The sequence below is a fragment of the Sturnira hondurensis genome, unplaced genomic scaffold (assembly GCF_014824575.4).
Source record: "Sturnira hondurensis isolate 20B ecotype Veracruz unplaced genomic scaffold, ASM1482457v3 Scaffold0007406, whole genome shotgun sequence".
In the NCBI taxonomy this organism is placed as follows: domain Eukaryota; kingdom Metazoa; phylum Chordata; class Mammalia; order Chiroptera; family Phyllostomidae; genus Sturnira; species Sturnira hondurensis.
Window position 1 is genome coordinate 3,808,185 of NW_028080037.1, and position 26,010 is coordinate 3,834,194.

Consider the following 26,010-nt stretch of genomic DNA (forward strand, 5'->3'; position numbering starts at 1 on the left):
GGAGTGCATCCAGTACACTAACAGTTTTCGAGTTTCGTCCCCAGTCAGGGCACCTACCTAGGTTGTGGGTTCGATCCCTGCTGGGGCATGTATGGGAGGCAACTGATCAATGTTCCTCTTACATCTATGCTCCTCTCTCTCTTTCTCTCTCCCTATCCTGCTCCAAAATCAATAAAACATATCCTTGGGTGAGAATTTTTTCAAGAAAGAAATTTACATTGACACAAAGGGAAGAATTGGGTTTTTAAAAAATTATTATTTCAGGTAATAGAAGATAGGGATTCTGGAACCATGGACTTCAGATATGAAATTAGCAAGACCCCACAGAACAACGGCAAGCCCCAGGCCCAGGCTGCTGGGTAAAAAGACCCTCCCTCTATTTTCCTATGGCTTATGCAAAAAGGGGAAATTCTACAACCCGGGAAGTTGCAAACTAGTGGCCCATGGGCCAGGTCTGGCTCACAGGTGTATTCTGTCTGCATAGTTTTAAGCAAATTTGAGTCAGCATTTCAGAAAGTTGGGATATTTCACATAGAAATCCTAGGGTTCTAGTTCTTCTTGGGGCCACCAGGCGATTCTGGGCTGCTCTTCCTATTAAGCGACACTCAGCGGGAACCAAGCAGTCGGTGACCCTTTCAGTGGGGCCTGGGCAGAGCGGACCTGCATTAGCTGAGCGCAAACCAGGGAGCCAGAGTGCCTGGGTTCTCACCTCAAACCAGCCACTTGCTTGCTGTGGGACCTCGGGCAAGTTACTTAACCTTTCTGTGCCATGCTTCTCCTCTTTTGTTAAATGGGGGCGAAATAATACCTGCCTCCTCGTGCTGCTGTGAGCTGAACATCAAAGATGTTTAAAACTGACGGGCAGCCCTGGCTGGTGGGGTCCAGTGGATTGAGTGCAGGACTGTGAAAGGTCATCTGTTCAGTTCCCAGTCAGGGCACAGGCCTGGGTTGCGGGCTGGGTCCCCAGGAAAGGGGCATGTGAGAAGCAACCACACGTGAAAGTTTCTCTCCCTTTCTTTCTCCCTTGCTTCCCCTCTCGCTAAAAAAACAAAACTGGCTGGCACAGGACCAGCACTACGTGTCTGCTCTTGTTTTTGGAGAGGGGCCTGAGTGACCCAAGTCTACCGGGCACCACCACCCCCCCTCATGCCAACCTACCTGGTCTGCCCTGTGCATGTTCTGATTGGGCCTTCCTTTTTGGTCCCCACACCAGAACCCGTGAGGGAAGGTCTTACCCTGTGGGTCAGAGAGGCAAAGCGAGAGGTGGCTGATTTGAAGAATAAGGGAGGAGAACCATCCATCCAGGATTTAAGGGGGTTCGAGCTTAGGTAACCAGGGGCAGCAGTATGGTGGGGGCAGGGGCGGTGCACGGCGAAGAGAGATGGCATTGACCCAAGTGGAAATACAGCAGGAGGGGCAGGTTCAGGAGGGATGATGAAGGAACCTCCAATTCGTAGGTGTCTCCAGTGTGTGCCTTGGGCTGGACGCCCAGGGCCGTCCTCACGCAGCCCTGCAAGGCCCTTTGGTGTCTGCTGCCTCCACAGTACCTTCTGGACCTTATTTCAGCTACAGCCTTGCAGGCTTCCTTAGGGGTGCTTGATACATCGGGTGGGGGTTCCTTCTGCCTGGAATGTCCTTCCCCAAGGCATCCGCAGTGAGGTAATGCGCCCTATGTCCTTCGATTTTTGTGCCCCTCTTGGCCCGGTGGACTTCCCCGATCACCCTATGTCAAACCTCACTCCCCACCCACCAACACCCTCCTCTCACGGCCATTTTTCTCCCGCCTGTAGCACCAATCCTCCATGTCCGTCTGGCCCACCCACAAAAACAGTAGCCATGAAGAAGGGGAGTGGGTTTTCTCCAATCCGGTACCCCCAGCACCTGGGTGAGCATCCGGCACAGAGCAGGTCCCTAACAAACATGTTAGGTCAAATGAATGCACGAACGGCCAAGAGCTGTGTCTTGTTTCCTGGCTCTGCCCCGCCCTTGGCCCGGTTTCTGTTCCCGCGAGTCCACCCGCAGTGGGGTTCGGCTGTCTGGACGGACGCTCGGCTCTGACACCAGCCCACTCCACCGTGGACCGTCTGCCGGGCCTTTCTTTGCTGCCGCCCCCTCCCCGCCCCCCACGAGGCTGCCGAGAACCTCCGGGTGCAGCCTGCGTGTACCTGGCAGGCTCGATTCCTGACAGTGGGACGGCTGGGCCAAGAGCTGACGTGCACTTTACATCCCGATGGCCAGTGTCCTGTGTTTCCTCCCTAAGGTTGTCACGCCCGATGCTTCCGCTATCTGCAGCGCAGGAGTGCCCCCCGCCCCAGGCCCGCCAGCGCTGGGTGTTTTCCAACTACGTGACACCTGCCACGTGACAGGGAAAATACTCTTGTGAAAATTTGCGTTTCTCTTGGAAGAAGATACAGCCTCTTTCCTGTCACGCTGCCTCTTGCTGAGGTTTTGAGCCTGTCCTTTTCAGGGATAAGTGGACAGCTGTCTCACACGCTCTCCCTGGGCCCCTCAGTCACTGCGTCCCGGGGTCAGGCAGAGGCAACACTTACCTGGAACACCACAGCCACTTAGTTCTTCTCCACCTATTCCACCAGCCCCTGCTCCCCTCAAATGTCGACAAGAGCACGTGTTAAATGTTCGACATTGTTTAGTTCTTCTAGGGATGGCAATAGGCTACGGGATCCAGTGTCCTTACTGGCAGACTATTAGCAGGGTGAGATACCTAAGTTTCGATAAGGAAAGCTCTTCAAAAGCTGTGGGAGGTCTAGCCTGACCATGGCTTGGCCCCTTCACAGAATTCACCTGCTCGAAGTTGAGGAGCTGGTCCTCTGAGCAGACCACACCCTGCCTGGCTCCTCCCACCCCCAGCACAGCCAGCCCACCCTCTGTGCCAGCAGGGTGGGCCCCTAACAGAAAGAAAGAAGAGGGAGAGGGAGAGAGAGGAGAGCAAGAGAGACGGCGTATCTGTAAGAAAAGTCAGTATATTTATGGTTTGCTTTATAAAAGTTACTATAATACAATGGTACATAGTATTGAATTCACAAAAATATGAACAAATATTTACAACCAGACACACCCACAACAGAAACACTTCTCTTCGAAACGAGTTCCATACGGGTGACAGAGCCTGTATGCACAAACGTCCCTAAAACTGACAGGCTCTCTTTGTGGGAGAAGGGAGGCAAGGAGGGAGGAACAAGAAAAAAAAAAAAGCAGAAGCCCCCAATTCTTCCAAAGCAAAAATTTGTTCAGTGAAAACGAAGGCATTGAAAGAAAAACGAGCCAACACGTCTCTGGCTATGGCAAACCATTTCAGGGGCGGGCAGGGGTTCCTGGGGACGAGGGCCTGGTCCCCCCCTGGCTGGGCAAGGCGAGGGCTGAGGCAGGCCCGGCCCCTGGTGTCCCCACCTCTATTTCTTCTGTAGGGGAGTGGGGACAGAACGGAGACAGCCCCTTGGGGACTGCACAGGTAACGTAAATCAGCGGTCTCTACAAACTACACATGTTCTCATGTGAAAAATAAATTATTTCCTGTTGCACAATTAGGCAGAACACCGCAAATGGGAGAGAAGGTCGCTGCTATGCGTAGGTCCCCTCTCTGTGTCTTAATGCCACCAATTTCATCATCCTTGAAATGGCAGGCACAGTCTCAAACAGAGAGGGCGTGGGGTGAAAACCGGAAAAAAAAAACCACAACAAAACCACCAACAACAAAAAAAAAAGAAGAGAGAAAAATAACAATTCTTTGTACATCATTTACACAATAACAAGCTTGACACAAGCTGAGATACCAGAGGCCCGGCCCCGCGTCTCCGCAGGGCGGGGCGGCCCCGCCGGGGTGCTCCCATCTCGGCGAGATTGAGTCCTGGTCACAACGGTCACGTTCCATAAATTATTTACAGGCCTGCTCTGCTTTCTGGGGTGCGGGGACTCGTGTGGTGTTTTCGGAAGTACAAAGAAATGAGCAAAAAAGTCTTCCCACGTGTTTCTACAAGAAACAATGTTCCCGAGAAGAAGTCCTTTACCGGAGCCTATGTACAGAAGTTGGTTCTGAACTTCAAAAACCTATCCCCCCCTCGGTCTGGTTTTATACACGCGCGCAAACACACACAGACCTATGGAAGTAAACCCTGATAGGATGACGCGAAGGGAGTAAAAAGGATTAAAAAAGAACAACAACAAAAAAACCTGTCAGATTTAGAACTGAGTTTTAAAAACTTCTCCAAGGTTTTTCTTTCTCTGGGAGAAATAATCTTCTCGCTCCGAAAATAAATACGCTTTTTGATGTCTTGGGGTGAGGGGGCTGCTGGCAGGGTGGGTGGGGGTGTGGGCTGGGGGCGAGCAGGTGAAGCTTATAAACAAAAAATCGCCACACGTATTCACGGTCAGACACCCGTAGAGGTGGGACTAGGAGCTGCGCCTGCCTGGGGCGGGGGGTGACGGGGAGGACAGGGGAGTGCAGATGGGACCCTCCCCAGTGCCCTGCCTGCCCATTGGGACCTCCTGGAGGCCCCCTCGTTGCTGGCATTCGAATGAGAAAGTAAACATTGAACCCAAGATCTGGGGGGTGGCAGGGTGCAGGGTGGCGGAGAGTGCCCAGAGGGGAAAGTCCTGCCTGGGACTAGCGCGGCTGGGGTCCGTGAGGGGAAATGCACGCCCCGCCCCAGGCTGCTGGGGGAGGAACAGACGGGGGGTGGGGGGCTGTAGGAGGGTCTTCTCACTGGGTCCACTGGCAGAGGCCAGGGCCTCTCATAGTGTTGAGGTCAAGGCCACCGGGCCGCACCCCTCTCCTCTCTGCAGCACCTGGCCCAGCACCCTGGCCCCGGGGGTTTCCAGACCACTGGCCGACACACCCGCCGAACCGGGGGCTCTGCAGCCTCCACCAGGGGTCCCCGCCCTCCGATTCTGCCTTCACATTTCAACAGTTAAAATGTCTTTTCTTACAACAAGGAAGAAAATACAGGGAAGACAAAACAACGTAGCAGCATTCATGGAAAAAGAGGCTGACGACAACGACGACGACGGGGAGAAAAACAGAGATGGAGAGCCGGGGAGAGTGACACGAGAGCAGAGAAGTTCGTGTTGGAGTCGAACACAAGCCCTCACAGGAGCACTTTAAGAAACGATGAGACACAGGCTGACAGACAGAGAAGCCCTTTCCCTCTGAGGGGCTGGAGCCGGGGTCCTGGGGGTAGTGTTGGGGGCGCCAGGCCCTGCCACGGCCACTGGGTAGAGGACAGCACCTGAAATGGGGGTGGGAGGTGGGGCCGGGCCCCGGGGCCACAGGGGTCCACGCGGGGAGCCCTGACGACAGCCGACATCCTTCCGCTGGGCACCGCGCCTAGTTGAGGGTCCCCCGGCAGTTCTCGGAGCTGCACAGACAGGGGATCTTGACGTCCTCGATGGGGAACTTGTAGTCGTAGGTGATCTCCTCGTTGACACTGATGTGCTGCTTGGAGTAAATGACGATCTTCTTCTGTGACTCCACCGTGATCACCTTGGCGTAGCAGTTGGGCTGTGGGCCAGGAGGGGGCGCGCTGAGCAGAGAACTCCCTGACCCCCACCCAGTCCGCCCCCACCAAGGGCCCGGAACAGAGCCCCGTGCTTGCCACGTGACCCCCGCCGCCTGGTGCCACCTGTTCTAGGCCTCCGTTCTCCCACTTGGGTGGCAATGACCCCTGGCCTCTGATGTTACATAGGAATGACCACGATGGTAGTATCAATCAATCCTTTCCCAGGGTTTCAATTTTCGTTTACATTGCAGGTGACTCCCAAACTTGTGTTTGTAGCCCAGGCCTCACTTCTGTGCTCTAGAGAAGGGGTCAGCAAACTCCGCACCACCCCGCCCCCCCCCTGCCTGTTTCTGCAAATAAAGTTTTATTGGCATATAGCCACAACTATTCATTTACATATCACTGGGGCCTCTTTTGTTACAGTGCCAGTTAAGCAGTTGCTAGGACATGGTCTGGGCCACAAAAGCCAAAAATATTTACTAACTACTGGAAAAGTTTGCAGGTCCTGGCCCAGGCCCAAACGCCCTACAGGGGCTGGTATGCACCTCTGGCAGTTCCAGGAGACAAGTGTGGCTGTCATCTCCAACCTAAGCTCTAGGGGGTGCTGGGCCGTGGACTCAGGCCCCAAACCTCCGCATCCTCCTCCCCTCTCACCTGGACCACAGCCACACCCAGTGGGGTCTGTCCCCCAGAACCTGCTTAATTCTGGTTACTGCTTCCCACCCTCTGCCAGCAGCTGCAGTCAGGCCCCCACCCCGTCTCTTCTGGGCTGCCACCTCCTCTCTCCTGAGAAAACCTACTCTTGACCCAGCAGCCAAGGAAATCTTCCCGAAGGGACAGCAGATACTTTCACCCCCTGGCTCAAACCACCCAGCAGCCTGCAGCGTCTTGGAGAGAAACTCCTCAGCTCCGCCTACCATGCTAAGTGCCTTGGCCACCCCAACCCCGCCAACCTCGTGCCCTCACCCTGTCCGCTTGCCCCTACTGCGTCCCCACCGCTCCCCTCGCGGACCCTCCTCACACAGGCGTTCCCCCTCCCTGCCCCAGGGCCTTGGAACAGGACCCTCGCCTCAGTCACCACCTCTGACCCCTCGGCTCTCCCAGGAGCATCCCAGGGAGTCCCTACCAGTCCAGATCGTGACCGAGTGACAACCAGGAGGGCCAGTGGGGACAGAGAATTCACTGTGTCAGGACGCTCGGAGGGCTGCCTGCAGGAACCCACTGGTCCTCCCAACAACCTACAAGGAGGGGCTGACGGCATTTCTGTTTCCCAGTCGAGGAAACAGTGGCACAGAGACACTCAGTAAGTAGGGACACCAGGAGCTGGCCGTGTTGGCTCGGAACCACCCACCCCGTGCCAAGCTCCTACGCTTGTTTCCAGGGAGAGAATCGCCCTTGTTATCAACAACAACCCCCAAGTACCCCAGACCTGCACCCTCCACTCCGGCTGCCACGAGCCACAGGTGAGTCCTTTCAGTTTGAAACAAAATGAAATTAAAAACTCAGTTTCTAGCCCTGGCTGGCGTAGCTCAGTGGATTGAGCGCGGGCCTGCGAACCAGACGATCGCGGTTCGATTCCCAGTCAGGGCACATGCCTGGGTTGCAAACCGGTTCCTTGCAGGCTAACTACCAGCAGGGGATGCACAAAAGGCAACCATACATTGATGTTTCTCTCCCTCTCTCCCTCCCCTCTAAAAATAAATAAATAAAATAAAATCTTAAAAAAAAAATATATATATATATAAAAAAAAAAACAAAAACAAAAAACTCAGTTTCTAAAGCGCACTGACCCCAGTTCAGTGCTCAACCGCAGGCCTGGCGGGTCCCGCGCCCGTGGGCAGTGTGGACGCAGGGCTTTCCCAGCATGCCGCAGACCATGACCCACTGAGGCAGGGAAAGAGCCCGGCACAGAGGAACTCTGCCGCCACCAGCTGGACGCGCCCGGCCTGAGCACCTTCAGCCTTGTTGTACCCATTGTACAGATGAGAAAACTGAAGCCCAGCAGGGAAAGGCCCCGGACACGCTCTCCCCCTCTGCCCTGCCACCCTCCCCTGGTGCAGGGGCAGGAGCCGTGGTGACCCCTGCCGGCACTCACGTTGCAGCTGTGGTTGATGAAGCGAGCAAAGTTGCCGCACTTGGTGGCATCGATGATGGTGTCGTGGTCCACCCGGAACATGTAGCTGCTCCCAATGCCCTCGTCTTCGTAGCGTTTCTCCCGCATGTCCGCGATCACCTGGCCGGGGCAAGGCCTCCCTCAGTCCAGGCTGGGCCAGCCCCGTTCCCACCCCAGCGCCCGGTCACGGGGCGGCGCCTACCTGGCGGATATTCTGGCCCACGTACTCGATGACCATCTCGTCGGCGGCAATGGGCTCCATGGCGAACAGGCCCCAGTCGTGAATGTGGCTCTTACAGAACTTGAGCTTTTTCTTGCGGAACTGAGCAGGGTGGGGAAGGAGCAGAGGTGAGTGCCTGGGTCTCGGGTCCACGCCACCCCGGGTGGCCCTGACCGGCCTGGCCTCACCTTGAGCTGGTTGAACTTGAGCAGGTCGCTGTCACAGCTGCCGGTGAAGGAGGACAGCAGGCGGCGCTGCTCCGAACGCCGCTCCGAGCCCGCGCGGGTGGAGGCGTGCGGCTGTGCCGGAATGCTCATGCCCTGCGGAGGAGGGTGGGGGACTGGTGAGGGGGCGTGGGCACCCGGGGGAGCGGGCACCCAGGGGAGCTGGCCCCGCTGACCACGGCACCCCATGACCTGGGTCCCTGTTGCCCCAACTTCCTTGCTGTGGCCTTTCCCGTGCCTGTCCTGACCCTAACTGCCACCTGCCCTTCCTGCCACAACTGGCACGTGCTCAAGCATCCCCCACCCCGACTTCACCAAACAACTTTTCACTGAAGTCTTTTCTTTTTCTGCGTCCTCGCAGACTCTCCCCGTCATCCATGTGGCTTGCTTCTTTCACTCAGGGCTGGCTCTCATGTCACCGTCTCCAACCCCGACCTCCTCTCCTGAGTGCCAACCCATAACCTCCTCTCCTGCTTTCTTCGCCCGGTGCCCGGTCTGCTCGTGTCCTCTCCCCCACTAACATGTACGTCTCGGGAAGAGAAGCATGTGGTTTTGCTCCTGCCTGAAGCTCCAGAACTGTGCCTGGAACACGGCAAATACTCAGTAGATGCTTGCTTCACTTGAAAAAGGAATGAGTGAACTTTCTGGAAATGCCACTCAGCTCTGCTCACATCCCCGATCAAACCTCTCCAGGGACTCCTCGCTGCCCACTGCTCACCTCACTTCCCCCACCTGAGCAACCAGGTACGTAACCCCCGCCACGGGCTGCTCCAGGGGCTCTACCCACAACCCCTCAACCTGCCTGAGCCCCATTCAGGGAGACCCCTGCCCACTGCCCAGGCCCCCAGCGGCAGTACCTGGGTGTCGGTGGGGGGCTCATCTGTGCTGGCGCGGGTGTTGTTGAGGTATCTGATCTTGTCCTTCTTATCGATGGTGTAGAAGCCCTCGCTGCGGGCGCAGCCGGTTGCGTGTTCGGGGATGTCGTCGTCCCGCTTCTTCTTCTTCGCTGAAGAGAGGCTGGTGGGTGGGCGTGGGTCAAGGGCCACTTGGACACGGATGACAAGCCCCTCTTGGTTCCTCGTCAGGCCCATCCCACCAGCCCAGCCCTTCCACCCTCAACACCACCTCCAGGCAGCTCTAACATGCACCGTCGCCACCCGCAGCCACGCCTCCTGGCCAGCCAATCCCAGCGACAGCCAGGACTCAGGCAGGGGCACCTGGCTAGCTGCGTAGCCCTGGGTGAGCTATATTAGCTACTTTCTGCCTCAGTTTCCCCATCTGCAAGCGATGCCTCTCCAGATGACTCCCTGTGCTCGGCAGGGCCCCTGGCACCAAGTGCCCACTGAATCAGCCCAGGACAACTGGGAGGATGGCAGCTCCAACCTCAACACGGCACAGCCAGCACCTGACGATCAGATCTGCCTGGGCTCAGATTTCAGGTCGGCTTCCTTTGTGCTGTGTGGCTTTGGGCAGGGCGCTTAACCATCCTGAGCTTTGGCTTCTGCACACTGGCTGCCGGGAACAGCAGCCCTACCTGACTGGGCTGCAAGGGGAGGATTCAAGCAGGTGACAGGAGCCTGGGGAAGAGCAGGCCCTCAGCCAGCTTCTGCCGGTTACTTTGCACAAGCCCGTGACTGCACTTGGCCCTGAGACTGGCTAACTCAGGGGCTGAGCTGGGCCTGGCACAGAGGGCGGGTTTAAGGATGCCAGTGCGGAGCCTGTGGACGCTGGCCCGAGCCGGTGCACAGACGCCACTCCGCAGGCGACGGGGACTCATGTGACTGCCTTCGGGGGCATCGTGGCAGACAAGCCGCAGAGCGGGGGCAGAGGATTCCTAGTAGCAGAAGGTGTGCCCCACCCCCTCCGTCAGGCAGGATATAGGGATGGTAGACCCAGAGGGTATCGTTGAGCCAGTCCATGCCGTTGTCCTGCTGCAGCAGCCGCTCGTAGGTGACACACAGGAAGCGGATGTCCTCCTCGTCGATGCCGCCGTTCCAGATGTCGTAGAGGATGGTCATCTCCTCGAACTCCGTGCGGGGCCGGAAGAGGGGCTGCGGCGGGGAGAGCTCGGGCGAGGCTGCCAGGTCCTCGTGGCGCTTCTTAGGCGGCCGGCGCCAAGGGCCTCGCACCTTGGCCAGGTCCATGAGCTCCTCCGTGACCTCGTCACGCCCGCGGGGACCCGGAGGGATGGCCTCAGAGAGCCACTGGTTCTCTAGCTCCTTAAAGGGTAGCTTGGTGGGCTCGACAGGGGGCATGGGGGGTGGTGGTGGAGGCTGGGGAGGCAGGGGTGGGGGCGGGGCCGGGATCCCCGTGTTCCGGAAGTCCAGGGTCACGGCCCGGGGGTCGTGGGTGCTGGGGAAGACAGGGGTCTGGGGCTGGCCAGGCAAGAGCAGCAGGTCCCTGCCAAGGGCGGCCCCCACTGGTGGCCGGACCAAGGGTCCGTCCAAGGAGAGCACGGCTGGCGGGGATCGCCGGGGCCGGCCCGGCTTCCTCTTGATGGGGGGTGGGCAGGGAGCCAGAGGGGCAGGCAGCAGGGGGGGCAGCTGGGCCGGGGTCCGAGTCTGGGGCCGCAGGACAGGCACAGGCAACGCCAAGGGCAGGGGCAGAGGCAAGGGCAGAGGGAGAGGCAGGCGCGTGTCCAGGAGCATCTGGGAGGGCAGGGGGCTAGGCCGCTCGTCCCGCCGGCCCGCTGGGATGGGGCAGACGGGCAGGAGCAGGGGCCCCCCGGGCTCAGGGAAGGTGGGCGTGAAACTGAAGTCCCGGCCTGGTGTCCTCGGGAGGCCCCCGCTGCTCAGGCTGGGGGACTGGGATGGGTAGGAGAAGGGGCTGCCGGGCACCTGCGGAGAGCTCAGGGACAGGCTGCCGCTGCCCCCCGACAGTGGGGGCTCCCCGCTCGGGGTGGCTGGCACAGTCTCGGTGCTCTGTGACTTGGCCAGGCTGCCACAGAGGCTTGGGGTACGCGGGGGCTGGTCTTCAGAGGGAGGCTCTAGAGGAGCTGGTGGGTGCGGGGGGTCTGGGGTCTTGGGCTCGGGGGGTGGGCTGGGTGGCCGGGCTGGTCGAGAAGGCGGCAATGGTGGCTGCCGGGGTAAGGAAAGTGGCACAGGGGGCTCGGGCTTCACTTCCAGGTCCTCCCCTGCAGAGACGGGTGAAAACCGGGCCATTAGTTGAGTCAAACATCTCAGTGCCTTATTTCTGCCGCCCTACTATGCGCTTGATACCTGACCGGCGCATACCCGCAATTCCCCTGAGATTCTTCTGAGTGTAAAGACTGTCCCCCTCGCTCCCCAGCAGCTAAGCCACTCAAGGACCACTCAGCGTCCCGCCCAGTGTCCGGGTATACAGTAGGTGCTTGATAAATGCTGAAGTGACTCAAAAGGTGGAGGCATGGTTGCTAGTGGTGGACGCTCTCTTTAGAGCGTGTCCTGTGACCGAGGAACACCCCACGGACCAAGAAAATGGGCTCCGGCGGCAGAGCTGTGGAATGAAAGTCCCGTTTCTCCCCTGCAGGACTCGTCGGGGCCTTTAAGGGCTTTTCTCCCAGCACTTCCCTCCAGTCACGGAAGGCGTTTTCTAACTCATCCGCTGTCACCTGTCACCCTGCCCTAGAAAGGTCAACTTTGCGAGGGTGAGTATCCTCGTCTGTTCCGTCTGCTGTTGCAGTGAGTCCCCAGAGCGGCACTAGGGATGCGAGGAAGCCTTAACAAAATACTCATGACAGTATCGAAGGACCCATGATTCTGTAGCCAAACAACACGGAGATACAAACTATCCCGGGCCTCTTTCCTGAAGGACTGAGCAGAGGTACAAACTAACCGCACGTGGATATGAAAGTTTCAATGAACTGAAATGAAGTCACATTGCGGAGTCCAGTGGCAACAGTACTAGACAGGGCAGAGAGCGGGCGTTTGCATCACTGCAGGAAGCCCTGCTGTCCGAGCCTTGGACGTGCTCCCTGCAGCTCCGTCAGGATGTGGAGGGTGCGATGTCCATGGCCACTCACCTGGCCCAGCACCCAAAGCTCCCCCTACCTGCCTGTCACTAAAGCAACCATGCACACCTGCCCCTTTCTGGGGAGCTTCTCCTGGGACTAACGGTTCAGGGACGCATTGGTGGGGAAATGCAGGCCCTGCGCCAGCATTTGGGACGTCATCTGTCCCCCCACTCTCCCCTCCCACACAGCCTCACAGCGAGGGCACTGTCCGCCGACCCATTTTCCATATGAGAAAACTGAGGCTTGGGAAGGTTAAATGATTTACCCAAAGGAGACTGGGCTTATCCTGCCTCCACCCCCACCACCCTCCCAAGGGGCTGCAGGTGTTACCTTGGGTGGGCTCCGGGGAAGCTGGCAGGTGGGCCTCCATCTCTCTCGAGGGGGGCTCTGGAGACAGCGACCTGGCCCCTTCCTGGGTCAGCCCTGGTTCCTTGGGGGGTTCTTTGCAGCCAGACAGCTCCTTCACACCCGCAGGCAGGGGGGGCTCTTCCTGCACGGGGGGCCGCTCCTTGGGGGCTTCGTCCTCAGCCTCAATGTCCACCTCCTCTTCTGGGCCCAAGGACACCATCACGGGTGGCCTCGTGGCCACCTCCTCAAAGTCCTCCTCAGGCACGGCGGCAGCCATGCTCTCATCTGTGGCTGGCTCCTCCTCCTCCTCCTCCTCCTCCTCCTCCTCCCCGGCTGTTGCTAGCTCTTCTTCATCCTCTGAGGACGACGACGAGGACTCGGAACTTGATTCGAACTCTGAAGACTCCGAACTCTCACCGGAGGAGCCAGCTCCACCCTTGCAGGTAGCCATGCTCGCCGACTCGTCTGGGCAGGGGACACGGCAGGGGACCCTCTCGTCATCTGCTGTGCCCGAAGCAGATGCTTCGCCAGAGGGCTAAAACAGGTGACGCGTGGCCTGAACGTGGCCCTCAGAGACATGGGTGTGTGTGTGTGTGTGTGTGTGTGTGTGTGTGAACTACTCATTGTTTTCTTAAATCGAGGTAAAGTCCACGACATAGGAAACGAACCGTTTTAAAGTCGACAACTCAGGACATTCACAGAGGGCACAGGGGCCTCCCCCTGCCTAGTCCCAGAACCGTCGTGAGCTCAGGAAGAAACCTATCCCCGTGGCCTTTATGCCCCCCGGCCCCACACCCCTTGCCCTAAGCGACCATGGGTCTGCTATCTGGCTCTGCGGACAAACCTGTTCTGGACATTTCATGTCAATGGGATCACAGGGAATGTCGAGCGTGTTTTAATGAGTTCACGTCTCAAGGGCAAGACTTTTCACCCAGCAAGCATTGCTAACTCTTGCTCAGGCTCTGCCCTCTGCAGAAGGGCCCTGGGCCAGGCCACGGACGACAGCCTGCACCACTCACCTCCATCCGAGTCCCCTTCTTCCTTGTCACTCGCCTCTGACAGGGCTAAGTCTTCGTCGTCATTCTTAGACTCTTCCTGGCCGTCACTGTCATCGTCATCATCCTGGGGAAGATGACGGGTGAGTGAGGAGCCTCAGGGTGCCCGTTCCCCACCCTGGTGCCCCAGGCCTCCCTGCCCCGAATGGCACCTTATCTGACGTGGATGAGGTGGAGGAGGAGGAGATCCGACTTCTGGGGCCTTCTTCCTCTTCGTCCTCTCCCTCCTCTTCCTCCTCTGTGCTCTCCTGCTCCTCCTTGTCGGAGGCCGAGGATGAGGGTGAGGTTGTGGAGGACCCGGAGGAGGAGGACGCTGACGACGAGGAGGACACGGACAGCGACTCCTTCTCGTCCTCCTCCCCACCACTGTCCAGCTCCAGGGGTCGAGCTGGCCGCCGCCGCACACCCACGCCCTTGGGGTCCCGCTTGGCGAGCTCGCAGGGGGCGTCTGCCATGTCCCGGCCCTGCTCAGACTCTGTAGGGAGGCAGGGTGTGAGTGGGCTGGGCTGGGGGGAGCAGGAGGAAGAGACCCCGGAACCCGGCGGGGAGTGAGGGGGGCACAGACCTTCATCTTCCTCATCCACGGAGGCTGAGGGCCGAAGCCGCTTCTGGTCTCCGGACGAGGCTGCTTCGGGTGGTTCCTTCCTCTTGACCTTGAAGGAGGGCAGGCGGATGGCCCCACGCAGCCCGATGCCCAGGCCCAGGCCCTCGTAGCCCAGGCCCTCGCCCTTGCCCCACGACTCCAGCAGGCAGGAGGTGATGCGGTCCTTGGGCTTCGGCCGGTCCTCGTCCTTGTGCTCGCCCGACTTGACGGGGGTCAGTGAGGCCTGGAGTGCAAGAGGGACGGTCGCCATGGTTACGGTGCTGCCAGGGGCCCCGTCGGCGGCCCTCCCTGAGCAGCCTCCCTCCCTCCAACAGCGGCAGCTGCAGGGTGACTGGTCACTTCCTTCCCGAGAACCGGCCGCCCTCCATGCCCACCTCTCAGGACTCTCGAGTCCCCACTTCCTCGCCTGCAGGGAGAGCGCTACAGCCACCTGGGCCAGACCCCTGGCTCCCCCGTCGGGAGGTTGGGGTTCCCCAGAAACGCGTTCTCAGTGCACATCGGTACCACTGACGCCCCAATTTCACAAAGTAACACTCCCACCGCCCGCTTTCCCGGGTATGAAGAGGAGTGTTTCCCACGCGTCTGGGGAGGAGAGTGCGTGCCCGGCGGGGCCCCCGCCCACCCACCTTGGCCATCCGCTCCTTCTTGTCCCACCACTCGTCGAAGGCCCGGAAGGCCACCACCTCCACCATCTTGCGGTTCAGGTCGCGCTTCATGATGGCTTTGAGCTCTTTGAGCACCACCAGCAGGACGCCATCAACAGTGGCCTTGTGGGGGTCCTCCTGGCGTGGCATGTAGCCTGGCGGTGGCACGGACGGGTCAAATTTGGGCAGGGGCGGCCAGGGCTGCCCACGACCTGGGCCCGTGTTGCTCAGGGAAAAGGGGCCCCGGTAGGGGGGCAGGTTGACGAACTGCAGCCCAGCTGCAGCGGCCATGAAGGGCGGGTAGGGGCAAGCGCCCTGGCCCGTCATCAGACGGCTCAGCATCTGGGTTTGCATCTGGAAAGACATGGGCATGCCGCCCCACTGGCCGCCCAGCACGTGGCTCACGTCCACCTGCATCACGGGAAACAGCCCAGGCGGGAAGGGCGGCAGCGGCGGCAGGATGGGTGGCGGTGGGACACCAGGAGGTGCTGGCAGGGGTGGTGGGGGCACTGTCACGGCTGGGTGGGCCGGGGGTGGCGGGGGCGGTGGCGGTGGCAGAGGTGGGGGCATGGGGAAGCCAGGCTGTGGCGGGGGCGGCGGTGGGGGTGGGGGCAGTGGCGGGAAGCCAGGGGGTGGAGGCAGCGGCAGGTTCGGGGCCAGCACGGAGGGGCCTCCTACAGCTGCCCCCCCTGGGGTCACCACCATGGGCTTGGGACAGTCAGCGCTGGTGATGGGGGCTGAGGGCATCTCGTCATCCGAGATTTCCATGTCCTCGCCAGAGGACTGCTGGCCCTGGGGAGATAAGGGAGACAGTGGTGAGTGTGAGCCTGGGTGGCCCAGCCACCTCCTAGGGCACCCCACTTCTGAATGCCGGAGGGAGAGGAGAGGCCTTCTGCAAGTCTACTCCGTAGGGCTGAATGCTTTAGCTCCGACCCTCGTCTCCTCCCTTCCCAGCCCTGTGGCCTCAGCAAGTCAGTGACCCTCTCTAAGCCTCAGTTTTCCCATCTGCATAATGGGCATCAGAGTACCTGCCTCGGGGGGTTACCCTGAAGATTCAGGCATTTTTCACACATTTTTCCAGCACTGTTTTAGGTGCTGACTACCCAGCGGGGAACAAGACCCCCAAAATTCTTGTTCTCGTCAGGCTGAACGAGAAGGAGGAGGTAACCGGGACAAAGGCGTGAAATATACACTCTGTCCTGCAGAAAAGGAAGCCGGGAGGGAGATGGCCCGAGAGGAGAGAAACAGATTCTGTTTCAATTTGAGAGATTCTGTTTCAGTTTGGATTCAGAGAAGGTGATACTAATAACTAACACCCCTGAAGCTGTTTCCTACTGCCAGGCACCTTTCTAAGCGCTTTACACACAGTAACTCAGCTCATCCTCCGAAGAACGCAACCAAGTAGCTCTACTAGCTCCGTTTTCGCTGAGGAGAAAATCGGAACACACAGCTTAAATAACCTGCCCAAGGCCACACAGCCAGTGAAGGATGGCCCTGGGATTCGAACCCAGAAGTGGTTCCCCGTCAGCCTGCTGCCCTCGCTGGAGAAAGCCCGTGGAGACAGGGGCATTTGAAGGGTGGGGGGCACAGGGGTGGTTGGTGGAACCACGGGCACATGAACAGGAAGTGCGCCTTTACCTTCATCTCTTTTCATCTAGTCTCGTCACTGGCCCACACTCAGTACAGGCCAGTGTGGGGCTGTCTCCCGTCTTTCTTTCTATGTACATTTTGTAAAAATTGAATTTACTGGGATGATATGGGTCCCAGGGTACAGTTCTATAATGTCATCTGTGTATTATATTGTGTGTTCCCCACCCCAAGTCAAGTCTCCTTCCGTCACCATTTGCCCCCCTTTACAAACCTCTTCTATCTCCCCCACCCCCTCTTCTTGCCTCTGTCAATCACCATATTGTCTGTATCTGTAAGTTTGGTGGTTTTTTTGTTGCTTAATCTCTTCACCTATTTTACCCCGCTCCCCAATCCCCCTCCCCGCTGACAGCTGTCAGCCTGCCTGTTGGATCTGTGCGTCTGTTTCTATTTTGTTGACTTCTCTTTCCAGCTGAGTAGCATTCCACCGTGTAAACGTACCACTGCTTTTCTCCCCACTCATCTACCTATGGACACTCAAGCTGCTTCCAAATCTCAGCTATCGCGGTAGCACTGCAGCGGACAGAGGGGCCCCATTTCTCATCTGCACTGCAACCTCCCAGTGTGGGCTTCTCCTCCAGTCCCTCCTGACCGGTGAGGGGAACTCAGGACAGTCAGAAGCCACTGGCCCAAGAGGCAGAGCCGGTCAGAATGGGGGCCGAGGCTCAAGCTCAAGAGGCTCTGCCCATTACGGGGGGGGGGGCGGGGGGTGCTGTTGCCGGAACTCGGGCACCTGCCACCCGGTGACCAGGAGAGGAGCTGAGGGTGGGCCCGGCTCTAAAATGGACAAGGGCCCCTGCACAGTGGGGCACAGTGGGGCACAGTGGGGCACAGTGGGGAGGCGTGGGGGTCCGCTTGGTGGAGGTGGAGCCAGATGACAAGGAGGGGTAGGGAGAAAAGGGTCCGGCCACCCCCGGGGCTCTTGTGACAGAACAAGAGGTGAGAAGGTGCTCTGGGTGAACTTGGCAGAGGGGACTGAGCCTTTGTAGCTTTTGAGACAGGAGTGCTTTGGAAGGCCGAGGGGGAGGGGTCTGTGCAGGCTGTGAGGTGATACGTCGGCCTACCAGTGGGGGAGGCCTTGAAGACAAATGGGGGTTGGGGGAAGAATGCCAAACATTTGGCAGCAGCAGGAAGCTCTGGATTTTGCTAGTCCCCTCTATTCTCCTTTTCTCTCCCCGACCCCAGGGTCCCCGGGCACTTGCTGAGAGACACAGGCAGGCTCAGCCTGGTACTCAGGGACAGCGGCCACCAGATCAGCCCTGGACAGCACCCAGCAAGCCCTGTGATGCCCGCAGAGTGAACCCAGGGCCGTGCAGCCAGCCAATCAGTAGGGGACGGGGACAGTTGGCCCTAGACCTGCCCCACCCCTCCACCTGCCCCTTCCTCCCCACCCTCGGGGTGTGTGTGGGGCGTGGTTGGAACTAACTAGGCGCCCAGCAGCAACCCGCAAGGGCCCTGCTGTGCCTGGAGCTAACCTCACAGCACCTCGCTGAGGCCCAGACCCCAAGAGACAGGTGCTCTCCCCATCCCACTTCACTCACACTGACAATGAAACTGAGACTCAAGAGAGGGAAAGTGCCTTCCCCAAGGTCACAGAGCCAGAGAGTGGCAGAGCTGGGGCTCAAGGCCTGTAGGTTTAACCCTCGGTCTCTGTGAAGAAAGGGACCCCCTCCCACCCACCCGCAAAGGCCCGTGGCGCTCGCAGCTGGCCAGGGTGGGAAGTCGCAGTTCAGTCCGGAGGAGCCTGCACGCTGCTCTCCAGGCTGCCAGCAGGGGGCGCAAGAGGGCCAGTCTGAAGGCTATGGGTACACCCAGGCGTCCCCAGTCAAAGATCCCAAGCATGCCCGACCTCAGCTCTCTGGGCCTCGGGCTCCCCTACCCTACAGTGACAGGGTCCGGGCGCAGTCCCTTCTTCCGACTACTCTGCACTTCCCAGCCTTGAACGAGGTCGTCAACGTGGTCAACAGCCCTCAACCCCAGACAGCAGGGAGGCAAGGAAAGGAGGGTGTCAGGGCCAGCAGCTCCCCACCCCTGCACACCTGTCAATCCCCCTGCTTGGAGCCCTGGGCACCTGAAACCACTTCCCTAGAACCGCCTGGAGGCCATCTGGAGCCCCAGCCCCCTGCAGTTCCCTCCTGGGCAGGCCAAGTTCTCCTCTGTTCCTCCCTGAGGCAGCCAAACCGGCCTAATCAAAGGGCCTGGGAAGGGGAGGACCCTCCTCCCCACCACCCACAGTGGCACAGAGAGCTGTCAAGGCCCTGCTCGCTCATGCCCATCGGACCCACAGGTTCCAAAGCAGGTCTCAGGGAGGGCGGGGGCAGGCCCCTGGACCAGGAAGGGGGAGGAGCGGAGCCAAGGAGGGGACCTAATATCCCACCCCCCAGAGGAATGTGGCACACAGCACGCCCCCCGCCCCCCACAATCCTGAGGCTGCCGATCTGGGTGATGAGAGGGTGATGAGACCGCAGGAGAGGGTCTAAGGTTGAAGAGAGGGTGGAGGGCAGACAGCCTGGCCTGCTTCTGGCTGTGGCCCTCCCCCTGGGCTAGCCCTTAACTCCTTCACTACTAGAGCCAGAAAAAGTGGGAGGAGGGAAATGCCAGTGCCCACCGGCCTGCCCACAGTGGGTGGTTTCCCATCTCCTCAGAGAGCCCTAGGTTTGAGCACACAGTGCTCCGGCGCTCCCTGCCTCTCCCCAAGCTTCCTGAGCCTCTCAGGTCCAGCCCCAATTATCCCCAAGCCACCCAAGGGAGAAGGGGGCCCAGAACCATCACCACAGTCCATAACCTCTGAGCTCTCAGCAAACTCCGACCAAAGATCACGCCAGAATTGACCCCTGGGAAAAGTCTCAACTCCCCACACCTAACAAGGAGAGCAACAGAACTGGGTCGTGTTTCCCTTCTCTCCACGGCTGCTAGGGAGCTCAGAGGCAAACCAGCGCTCAATCACAGTCTGGTGCTTTTTGCATCCTCTTTTTATTCTGTGCATCGGTCTGTCCTTTCGGCTGTCCTGATCCTGTTGCTTCTATGTCTTAGCTAGTTTTCCAAGAAGATAATGCTTTCAAGGGGTGAAGAGGGAGACATACATAAAACAGACAAAACCAATCCCAGACAGACATGGACAGACATGGTGGTACCTCATCCATCTTCTCTGAGGTTGGCGTCCTGTCTCCAGCCAGGTCCAAGGCCATCTCAGTTGTCTGGCCCAGAAGACCAGTCGGGTCCGGGGGGCCTGGCTCGGGTGGGGGCCGGGGCCCCAGCCCCAGGTCAAGCTCGTCGTCCTCATCAGAGTCCGGCAGTGGCGTGGGGCTAATGTCCTCCAGGCCGGTGCTGGACGGGCGCGAGGAAGGCGGCGTGGGGCCCCGGAAGCCCGGCTGGGAGTTGGTGCCGAAGGGGGCCAGCGGGGAGAGCTGAGAGGAGGAGGAGGAGATGGGACTGCCCTCCATCTGCAGCTCCGGGTCCGAGTCCTGCTCCGGGAGGAAGGGCAGCTTGCTCCGCTGCTCCTTCAGCAGCATTTCGATGCGCGAGTCCAGGCTGTCGTGGGGCTTCTCCAGCCCCGGCGACGACTCCAGGGTCGGAGTGCCTGGACTGTCACAGGGCTCTGGGCTCCAGCCGAAGGTCGGCCGGCCGCCCAGCTCCATGCTGTTGGCCTCAGGGGGGGGTGGGCCGGGGGGCGTGCCCGGCCTTTCCTTGGGCAGGGGCTCAGCGGGTGGCAGGGGTGGGGGTGCGGGTGCTCTCCGGAACTCCCCGCCGTCACGGGCTCCGAAGGTGGCCGCGGTGGGGGGCTCCTCAGGGGGTGGGGGGAAAGGGGGCACAGGAGTCTGATAGGGAGAGAAAGCCGACTTGAACGGGACTCCGGTAGCAGGAGTTGTTTGGGGCGGTGGTGGAGTGTGGGCAAACGTGGCCGAATCCTGTGGCTGGACCTTGAACGGAGGGCCCCCGCTGGCCCCACTGCTGCCGACTGCCCCAAACGCGAGGTCCACAGAGCTCCTGAAGGGGGTAGCTGTGGCCCCCGCCACCGCAGTGACCACGGAAGAGTTGTGGACATAATGGTGCTCATGGCGGCGGTTGTAGGCGTCCGTAAACTTGCTCTCGTGGCGCCGGGCCTTGAAGGTCACCGTGGGGTCCTGGCTGAAGAGGTAGGAGGGTGTGGGCTGGCGGCTGGAATAGCTGGAATCCTGCGAGAAGGGGGTGCCCAGGCGCGGCGTGAGCGGCGTGGTCTGTCCGTAGGAGTTGGGCGTGTCCAGGCGACAGCTGGAGTAAGCAGTGTCCTGGGAGAAGGGCGTCCCGCCACTATTCGGGGTGACGGAGGATGAGCCAGAGCCACAGCCTGTGGACAGGCCACCGTCCTTGAGGCGCTTCAGGGCATCTGACAGCTACAGAAACAGAGAAAGAGAGACGTGAGACCCTGGGAGGGAGGGGGGAGGGCTGGCCATGGAATGGGGCTCTCTTCCCCACTCACCCTGGCTGCCCAGAGTCCAGGCCACACTGGTCGCTTTAGAACTGCAACTTGGTAAGAGTTTGGGGTCAGGAGGAGATGGAAGAGAAGTGGCTGGGTGGTCCTTTCTCTACTCTTGGGGTAGCCAGTTGCCCTTAGGGAACCTTGAGGGCTTGTCCTAATCCCCGAAGCAGAGGCAAGAGAAGACCCTGACTCCATGGTCTGAACTGGGACTTTCTTCCCATCTCAGGCAGAGATCAAAGAACTCCCAGGCAGGGGTAGCAAAAAGTACTATGGCCTTGGGAGTGTGCCTGGGGTGGGTGGGTGGGTGGGTGGGTGGGGGGGGCTACCTGGTGTTTTAGGATTTAAATAACAGGACATGGTAAATGTGCCTTACAAAACCACCTAGCCAACCAACATGCGAACAAAGTCTCTTCATTCTGGAAAAGCTACTCCTGTGGGTGGCTGGGTGGATTCTGGGAAAGGGCTGGGACGAGGCTCTCCCCAGGTGACGGTGGTCCGGTGAGTGTGCCGGGAGGCAGTGACCAGGAAAGGAGTTGGTCTTGCTCTGTAAAGAGGCCCTGAACTCTGCTTTCTGGGAGCAGGGGTTCAGGGGCACACAGGACTTCGGACGCAGCAACCCCACGGCAAGTGGACTCCAGCTGGGCTCTGGGTCTGTGGGAGCCCCAGCCTGTGTGTGGCCAGATCCCTTTCCCTCCCAGGCCATGATGTCCAAAGCTGGGGTGGGGGACACACCAAGGACCTGGTGGTGGGTGATGGGGGGGGGGTGCGGGGGTAGGGAGGAAACACTGAGAGCCATCACCCACCTGCAAGGCCTCATTCACAACCGGGGAGACAGCATCCAGCTCGCCCACGGGGAGGGTCTGGGGTGTGTACCGGCCCGTGACCAGGAGTTCGTAAAACCGCATTCGGGTTTCCCCTGAGAAAGAACGAGGGAGGGGGCCTTCAGCCAGGTTCCCGGGGGGCACAGCCCCCACAGGTGGGCTTCCTCTGGGTCCCTAATACCTGAGACCCCAAACCTGTGGTAGCTGTGTAACCATAACCAAGTCCCCACCTTTTTTGTACTTCACCCCGGGGTCCAAGCTGCTCCCCAAGGCTGCTGGGCTCTGTGGTGTTTCTCATCCTGAGACTCAGAATGCAATGCCTCTGGGGCTGGGATTCCCCCCAATACAGAACGCCACCCCCAGCACAAAGCCTGCCCTGTCACCTGGGCACCCAGAGAAAGCGGGCAGCTCTTCCCAGTCCCGGTAGCAAGTGGAGAGGAGAGGTAACAGCTGGCTGCTAACTGTGGGGGTCCAGGTGACCAGCAGCCAAGCTCCTGTGGACCCCGCGGGCCTCCTCCTCTGACCAGACTCCCCGGCTCTGTGTGGCGCTGGTCCCCCAGAGCCCTGTGTGGGGACCTTCTACCCCTCCCAGCAGAGAGAGGCCTCTGCAGACCCGGGGCCCCAGGCCACTGATATTTATAGAGCCCTGTGAGGCAGCTGCCTACATATGCAAAGGAGCCACATTCCTTGAGCTACACTTTACTGGTCTCTTTCTTGAAATACAAACTTAGTTAGCGGTCTCTGAGGGCTGCCCCCCCCCTTTCTTTTTGTAGAAATGAAATTTCGGTGAGCGCTGGCTGCTCCCTAGAATAGGGAGGGGGCTCTATATTTGCTTCTCAGGGCAGCAGCCACCCAGGGGGCATGCAGATTTCCAAGGGTCTGTACTCCCCCCACAGAGATTGATAAAGTATAACAGAGCTGGGGGACAGGGTGGGTGTGGCTTAGATAGGAACCTGGACTTGTGCCCCTAGGAGATTCAGAACTAGGTACAGCTCGAAGAGTTTAGGGGAGGGGAGGGGAGGAGAGGGCCTGCCTCCTTCCACACACAGCAGGCAGCAAGGAAGGCCTCTGGGACTCAGTCAATATGCATCCACTATGAAAACCAAAAATAAAGGTCTAGATTTTCCTGTCTTGGGTTTTTTGTGCCCTGGTAGCTCACAAAACCCCTGGAAGCCACCCTCCTAGGCCTGCTCAGAGACCTCAAGGAGCTCTGGACCTGGCACAGTCGCGGGGCTGGCTTGTCTCCAGAGTACCTGGCACCTGTCTGGGCACCTTCTACCTTGGTGGTGGGGTCCTGGCTCGCCCCTCCACCCAGCTTCTGAAGGGGCCTCCTGGGACCCAGAGGGTGGGAGGTGTGGCCTCTGGGCCGGCCTCTCCCAATGGCCAGAGGGACTCGAGCACAGTGCAGGGAAGGTGCTGCTGTCTCTTTAAGAGAGAGGAGGGAAGACACCGTGTCAAGCCTAAAGCACCCAGAACAGCCCGCCCAGCACTATCTGGAACATTATCAATGAAACCGCACTCTGGGCCCAGATTGGTTCCCACTTCCAGGGGGAAGGGGTGGCCTGGAGGGGAGGGGTGCCCTGGAGCCCTGGAGGGCTCTCTTTTTAATCTTGGGACCCATTCTTTAGGCATTTGAAGGCATCCTGGTGGCTCTCCCTCAGCACCCCCCCCCACAACAAATAAACAAAGCCAGACTCCTCCCCTCACACAGAAGAAACACTGGGGACTGTCTAAACCCCGGCCACCAACAGGGCTCTGAGGGGGCCCTCTGGGGGTGTCAGCGGTGGGGAAGCCTCCGGGGGGTCCCTAGGGATAAAGCGGCCAAGGACCGCACATTTGGTAAATTATAGCTTGTCTCCTAGCAACAGACAACACATTTAGCTCCATGTGACTCTACCCTCAGGAGGGGGGCAAAAAAAGAAAGAAAGATTGTAGTGGGGCACCCAAGGAAAAGTGAGGGGGTCCCCAACACTGCCGGAGGGGCTTGGAGAGGAGAAGGGGCCACACTGAAGGCCCTTGAGCGCCCTGGGCCGGCCTCCACTCACCTTTGGTGTCCAGCTCCACGTGGATGATATTGCCCATGACCGAAGTGCTATGCAAGTGCTGAACCGCCTCCTTGGCTCCCCTGACCGTGGCAAAGACCACCTTGGCAATGCCCAAGTGCTTCTTGGTCTTGGGGTTGTACAAAATCTCCACCTCCTCCACTTCCCCATACTTCTTGCACATGTCCCTCAGGAAGTTTTCGCGGATGTTATCATTCAGCTTGGCGAATGTCACCTGCTTCGGAGGCACTGGGCCCACGTAGAACTCATCGATCTGGCAGGAGAGGAGGGGGAAGGGAGTTTGGAGAACATGGAAATTGAAGGGAAAACACAACATTCCCCACTCGCCTGGCGGTAGAAAACAATGAAGGGTAAAAAAATTTAAAAAAAAAATTTTTTTTTGGAAAAAAAAATGTACGCGGGCGGGCCCGGGAAGCGGAAGATTAAATCGTTTGGAACGTGGAAGTCCTCCGGGTTCGAAAGGAAAGGGGAAAAAGAAACTGTTTCTCTTTCCCTATGCCCCCATTCCGGCCTCCTCTCCCTGCTGCCGGGTCTGGGGCGGCCCCCTGGGCTAGGAAGTTGTCCCCCTAAAGACACAACACTGGGGAGGGGGGCGGGTCCCTTGGGCCAAACCCCCGGCCTCGCAGGAGCCAGGTGGGGACCCAGAGCCCCCAGCTGGGCGGGCAGGACACAGTATCAGCGCCTCGATTACAGTTGTAGCGCAGTGTTACTCTGTTTACAGCAGCTCGGAGGGGACGCCCCTCTCGCAGCGAGCTCCCCCTCCCCGCCAAAACTTCCCCGTCCGGGACGGCGGGAACTCAGAATCTGGCCGGGCTCGGTCTGGACTGGCGTTATTTTCGAACTCCGGGAGGGGGAGGAGGGGCCGCGGGGGCAGGGGGTAGGGTCCTACCTTGAATTTGGGCACCGACAGCTCGAGCTCCTTGTTTTTGGTCCAGATCCCGACCACCCGTGGATCTTCGACAATTTCCACCGGGCGGTTGCTGGACATCTGTGGGGAGAAACGCCCCCGGTGGGGGCGAGATGGGAGGGTTGGTCCCACTACTCCCCGGGGGCTGGGGCAGGACCCCCTTCTCCAAGCACTTGTCAAACTCCAGGGTTGGGCCAAGCCGGCTGACAGTTGGCCGGGTGGTCGGGACGGGGGTCCCCGGGCTGTTCGGCCCCCTCTCCCCGGGCACGGCCTGGGAGGGGGGGAGTGGGGGCGGCGGGGAGGCGCGCCGGCTACTCACCGCCAAGCTGAAATGCTGCCCATCGTAGCGGTACAGTTTATGGTGTCCCTTCTTCAGAGCCGGGTCAATCATCAACTTGTAACTTCTCCAATGGTGGTTCCTCCTCTCGCCCGAAGGGCCGGGCTGCGGCGGGGGCTGCTGGTGGTGGTGGTGGGGGTGACTGTTCTCCATGCCGCTAACCCAACCTGAAAACGAGCAAGTTGTTGTCGCCTCCGCCGCGGCGGCGGCCGCTGCCACACACACGCGAAAGAATCAAATCGTCCAGCCCCCACCCCCTCCCACCTTACCAGCGCGCCCCAAAAGGCGCTGTCTCGCTGGCTCCCCCCAAAATAAGAATGGGGCGAGAGAATAACCCTTCCAGGAGAATTAGAAGCCCGCCCGCTCGGCCACCGTCTCGGGGCGGCAGCAGGGGGCTCCCGGGGACCCCCGGTGCGGGCTGGCGGGGCCCGGGGCGCCGGGAGGACGTGGGCTCCGGCCCATGGTGCCCGCCCGGCCGCCCGGCCGCCCGGCGTGGCGCGCGCTCGCTCGCTCGGCACGGCGCGGGCGTNCCCGCCCGGCCGGGGCCCCGGGGCCGGGGCCGGGGGCTCAGGCCGCCCGGTGCCGGCCGCGGCCTCTCCCTCCCCGAGCCGCGCTTACATCCCCGCCGGGCGCCGGCCTCCCTGCGCCGCCAGCCAGTACATGGTGTCCCCCGCGGGAGCCGAGGCCGGGGCTGCCGGACGGGGGGCCGGGACGGGGGGGCACCGCCGCGGCTGCCGGGCCCAGAGCTGCTGCCGCCGCCGCTGCTGCTGCTGCTGCCCGGGAGGCGGCTGGCGGCGGAGGCTCGGCTCCCAGTAGCCGCACATCCCACAATACACCGCTAAGGAGCCCGACCCGAGCGCTCACCCTCCTCCTCTTCCTCCTCCTCCTCTTCCTCCTCCCCTCGCCTTCCTCGCCGCTTCCCCAGGCAGTCTCCCGGCGGCGGCAGCTGCGCCGCCAAAGCCCCGGGCCCCAGCGGCCCCCCACCCCTCACTTGCGCGCTCCCACACCGCCTCCCCCCTCCCCAGGGGAAGGCCTTTTAATTTATTTATTCTGCTGGGACCTAG

General features: G+C 60.0%; 1 protein-coding gene across 2 annotated transcripts; it reads right to left on the reverse strand.

The window, feature by feature from the left end:
• Positions 1 to 2,961: 2,961 nt before the first annotated feature.
• SETD1B (SET domain containing 1B, histone lysine methyltransferase) lies at positions 2,962 to 25,867 on the reverse strand. Of its 2 annotated transcripts, none has more exons than XM_037052015.1 (17): positions 25,565 to 25,867; positions 24,929 to 25,113; positions 24,592 to 24,690; positions 23,685 to 23,955; positions 21,622 to 21,734; positions 19,494 to 20,732; positions 14,695 to 15,504; positions 14,030 to 14,291; positions 13,617 to 13,939; positions 13,429 to 13,531; positions 12,392 to 12,874; positions 9,950 to 11,203; positions 8,928 to 9,094; positions 8,035 to 8,166; positions 7,829 to 7,948; positions 7,609 to 7,746; positions 2,962 to 5,515 (listed from the first exon to the last, which is right to left on the reverse strand). In XM_037052015.1, exons 2-17 carry the CDS (start codon positions 25,097 to 25,099, stop codon positions 5,342 to 5,344), a joined length of 5,859 nt encoding a protein of 1,952 aa, XP_036907910.1. In that variant the 5' UTR covers positions 25,100 to 25,113; positions 25,565 to 25,867; the 3' UTR covers positions 2,962 to 5,341. The 2 variants fall into 2 exon arrangements, with proteins under 2 accessions (XP_036907910.1, XP_036907911.1); XM_037052016.1 differs by lacking the exon at positions 25,565 to 25,867 and adding an exon at positions 25,216 to 25,309.
• Positions 25,868 to 26,010: the final 143 nt, after the last annotated feature.

Bases quoted from the DNA above. Each gene is read 5' to 3' on its own strand.
- SETD1B (XM_037052015.1), bottom strand. From the start codon at position 25,099: ATGGAGAACAGTCACCCCCACCACCACCACCAGCAGCCCCCGCCGCAG. The intron at 15,505-19,493 runs GTACCACCATGT...TTATCTCCCCAG, and splicing joins CCTCAGAGAAGATGGATGAG to GGCCAGCAGTCCTCTGGCGA. The intron at 12,875-13,428 runs GTGAGTGGTGCA...TCCCCTGCCCAG, and splicing joins AGAAGGGGACTCGGATGGAG to ACGAGTCGGCGAGCATGGCT.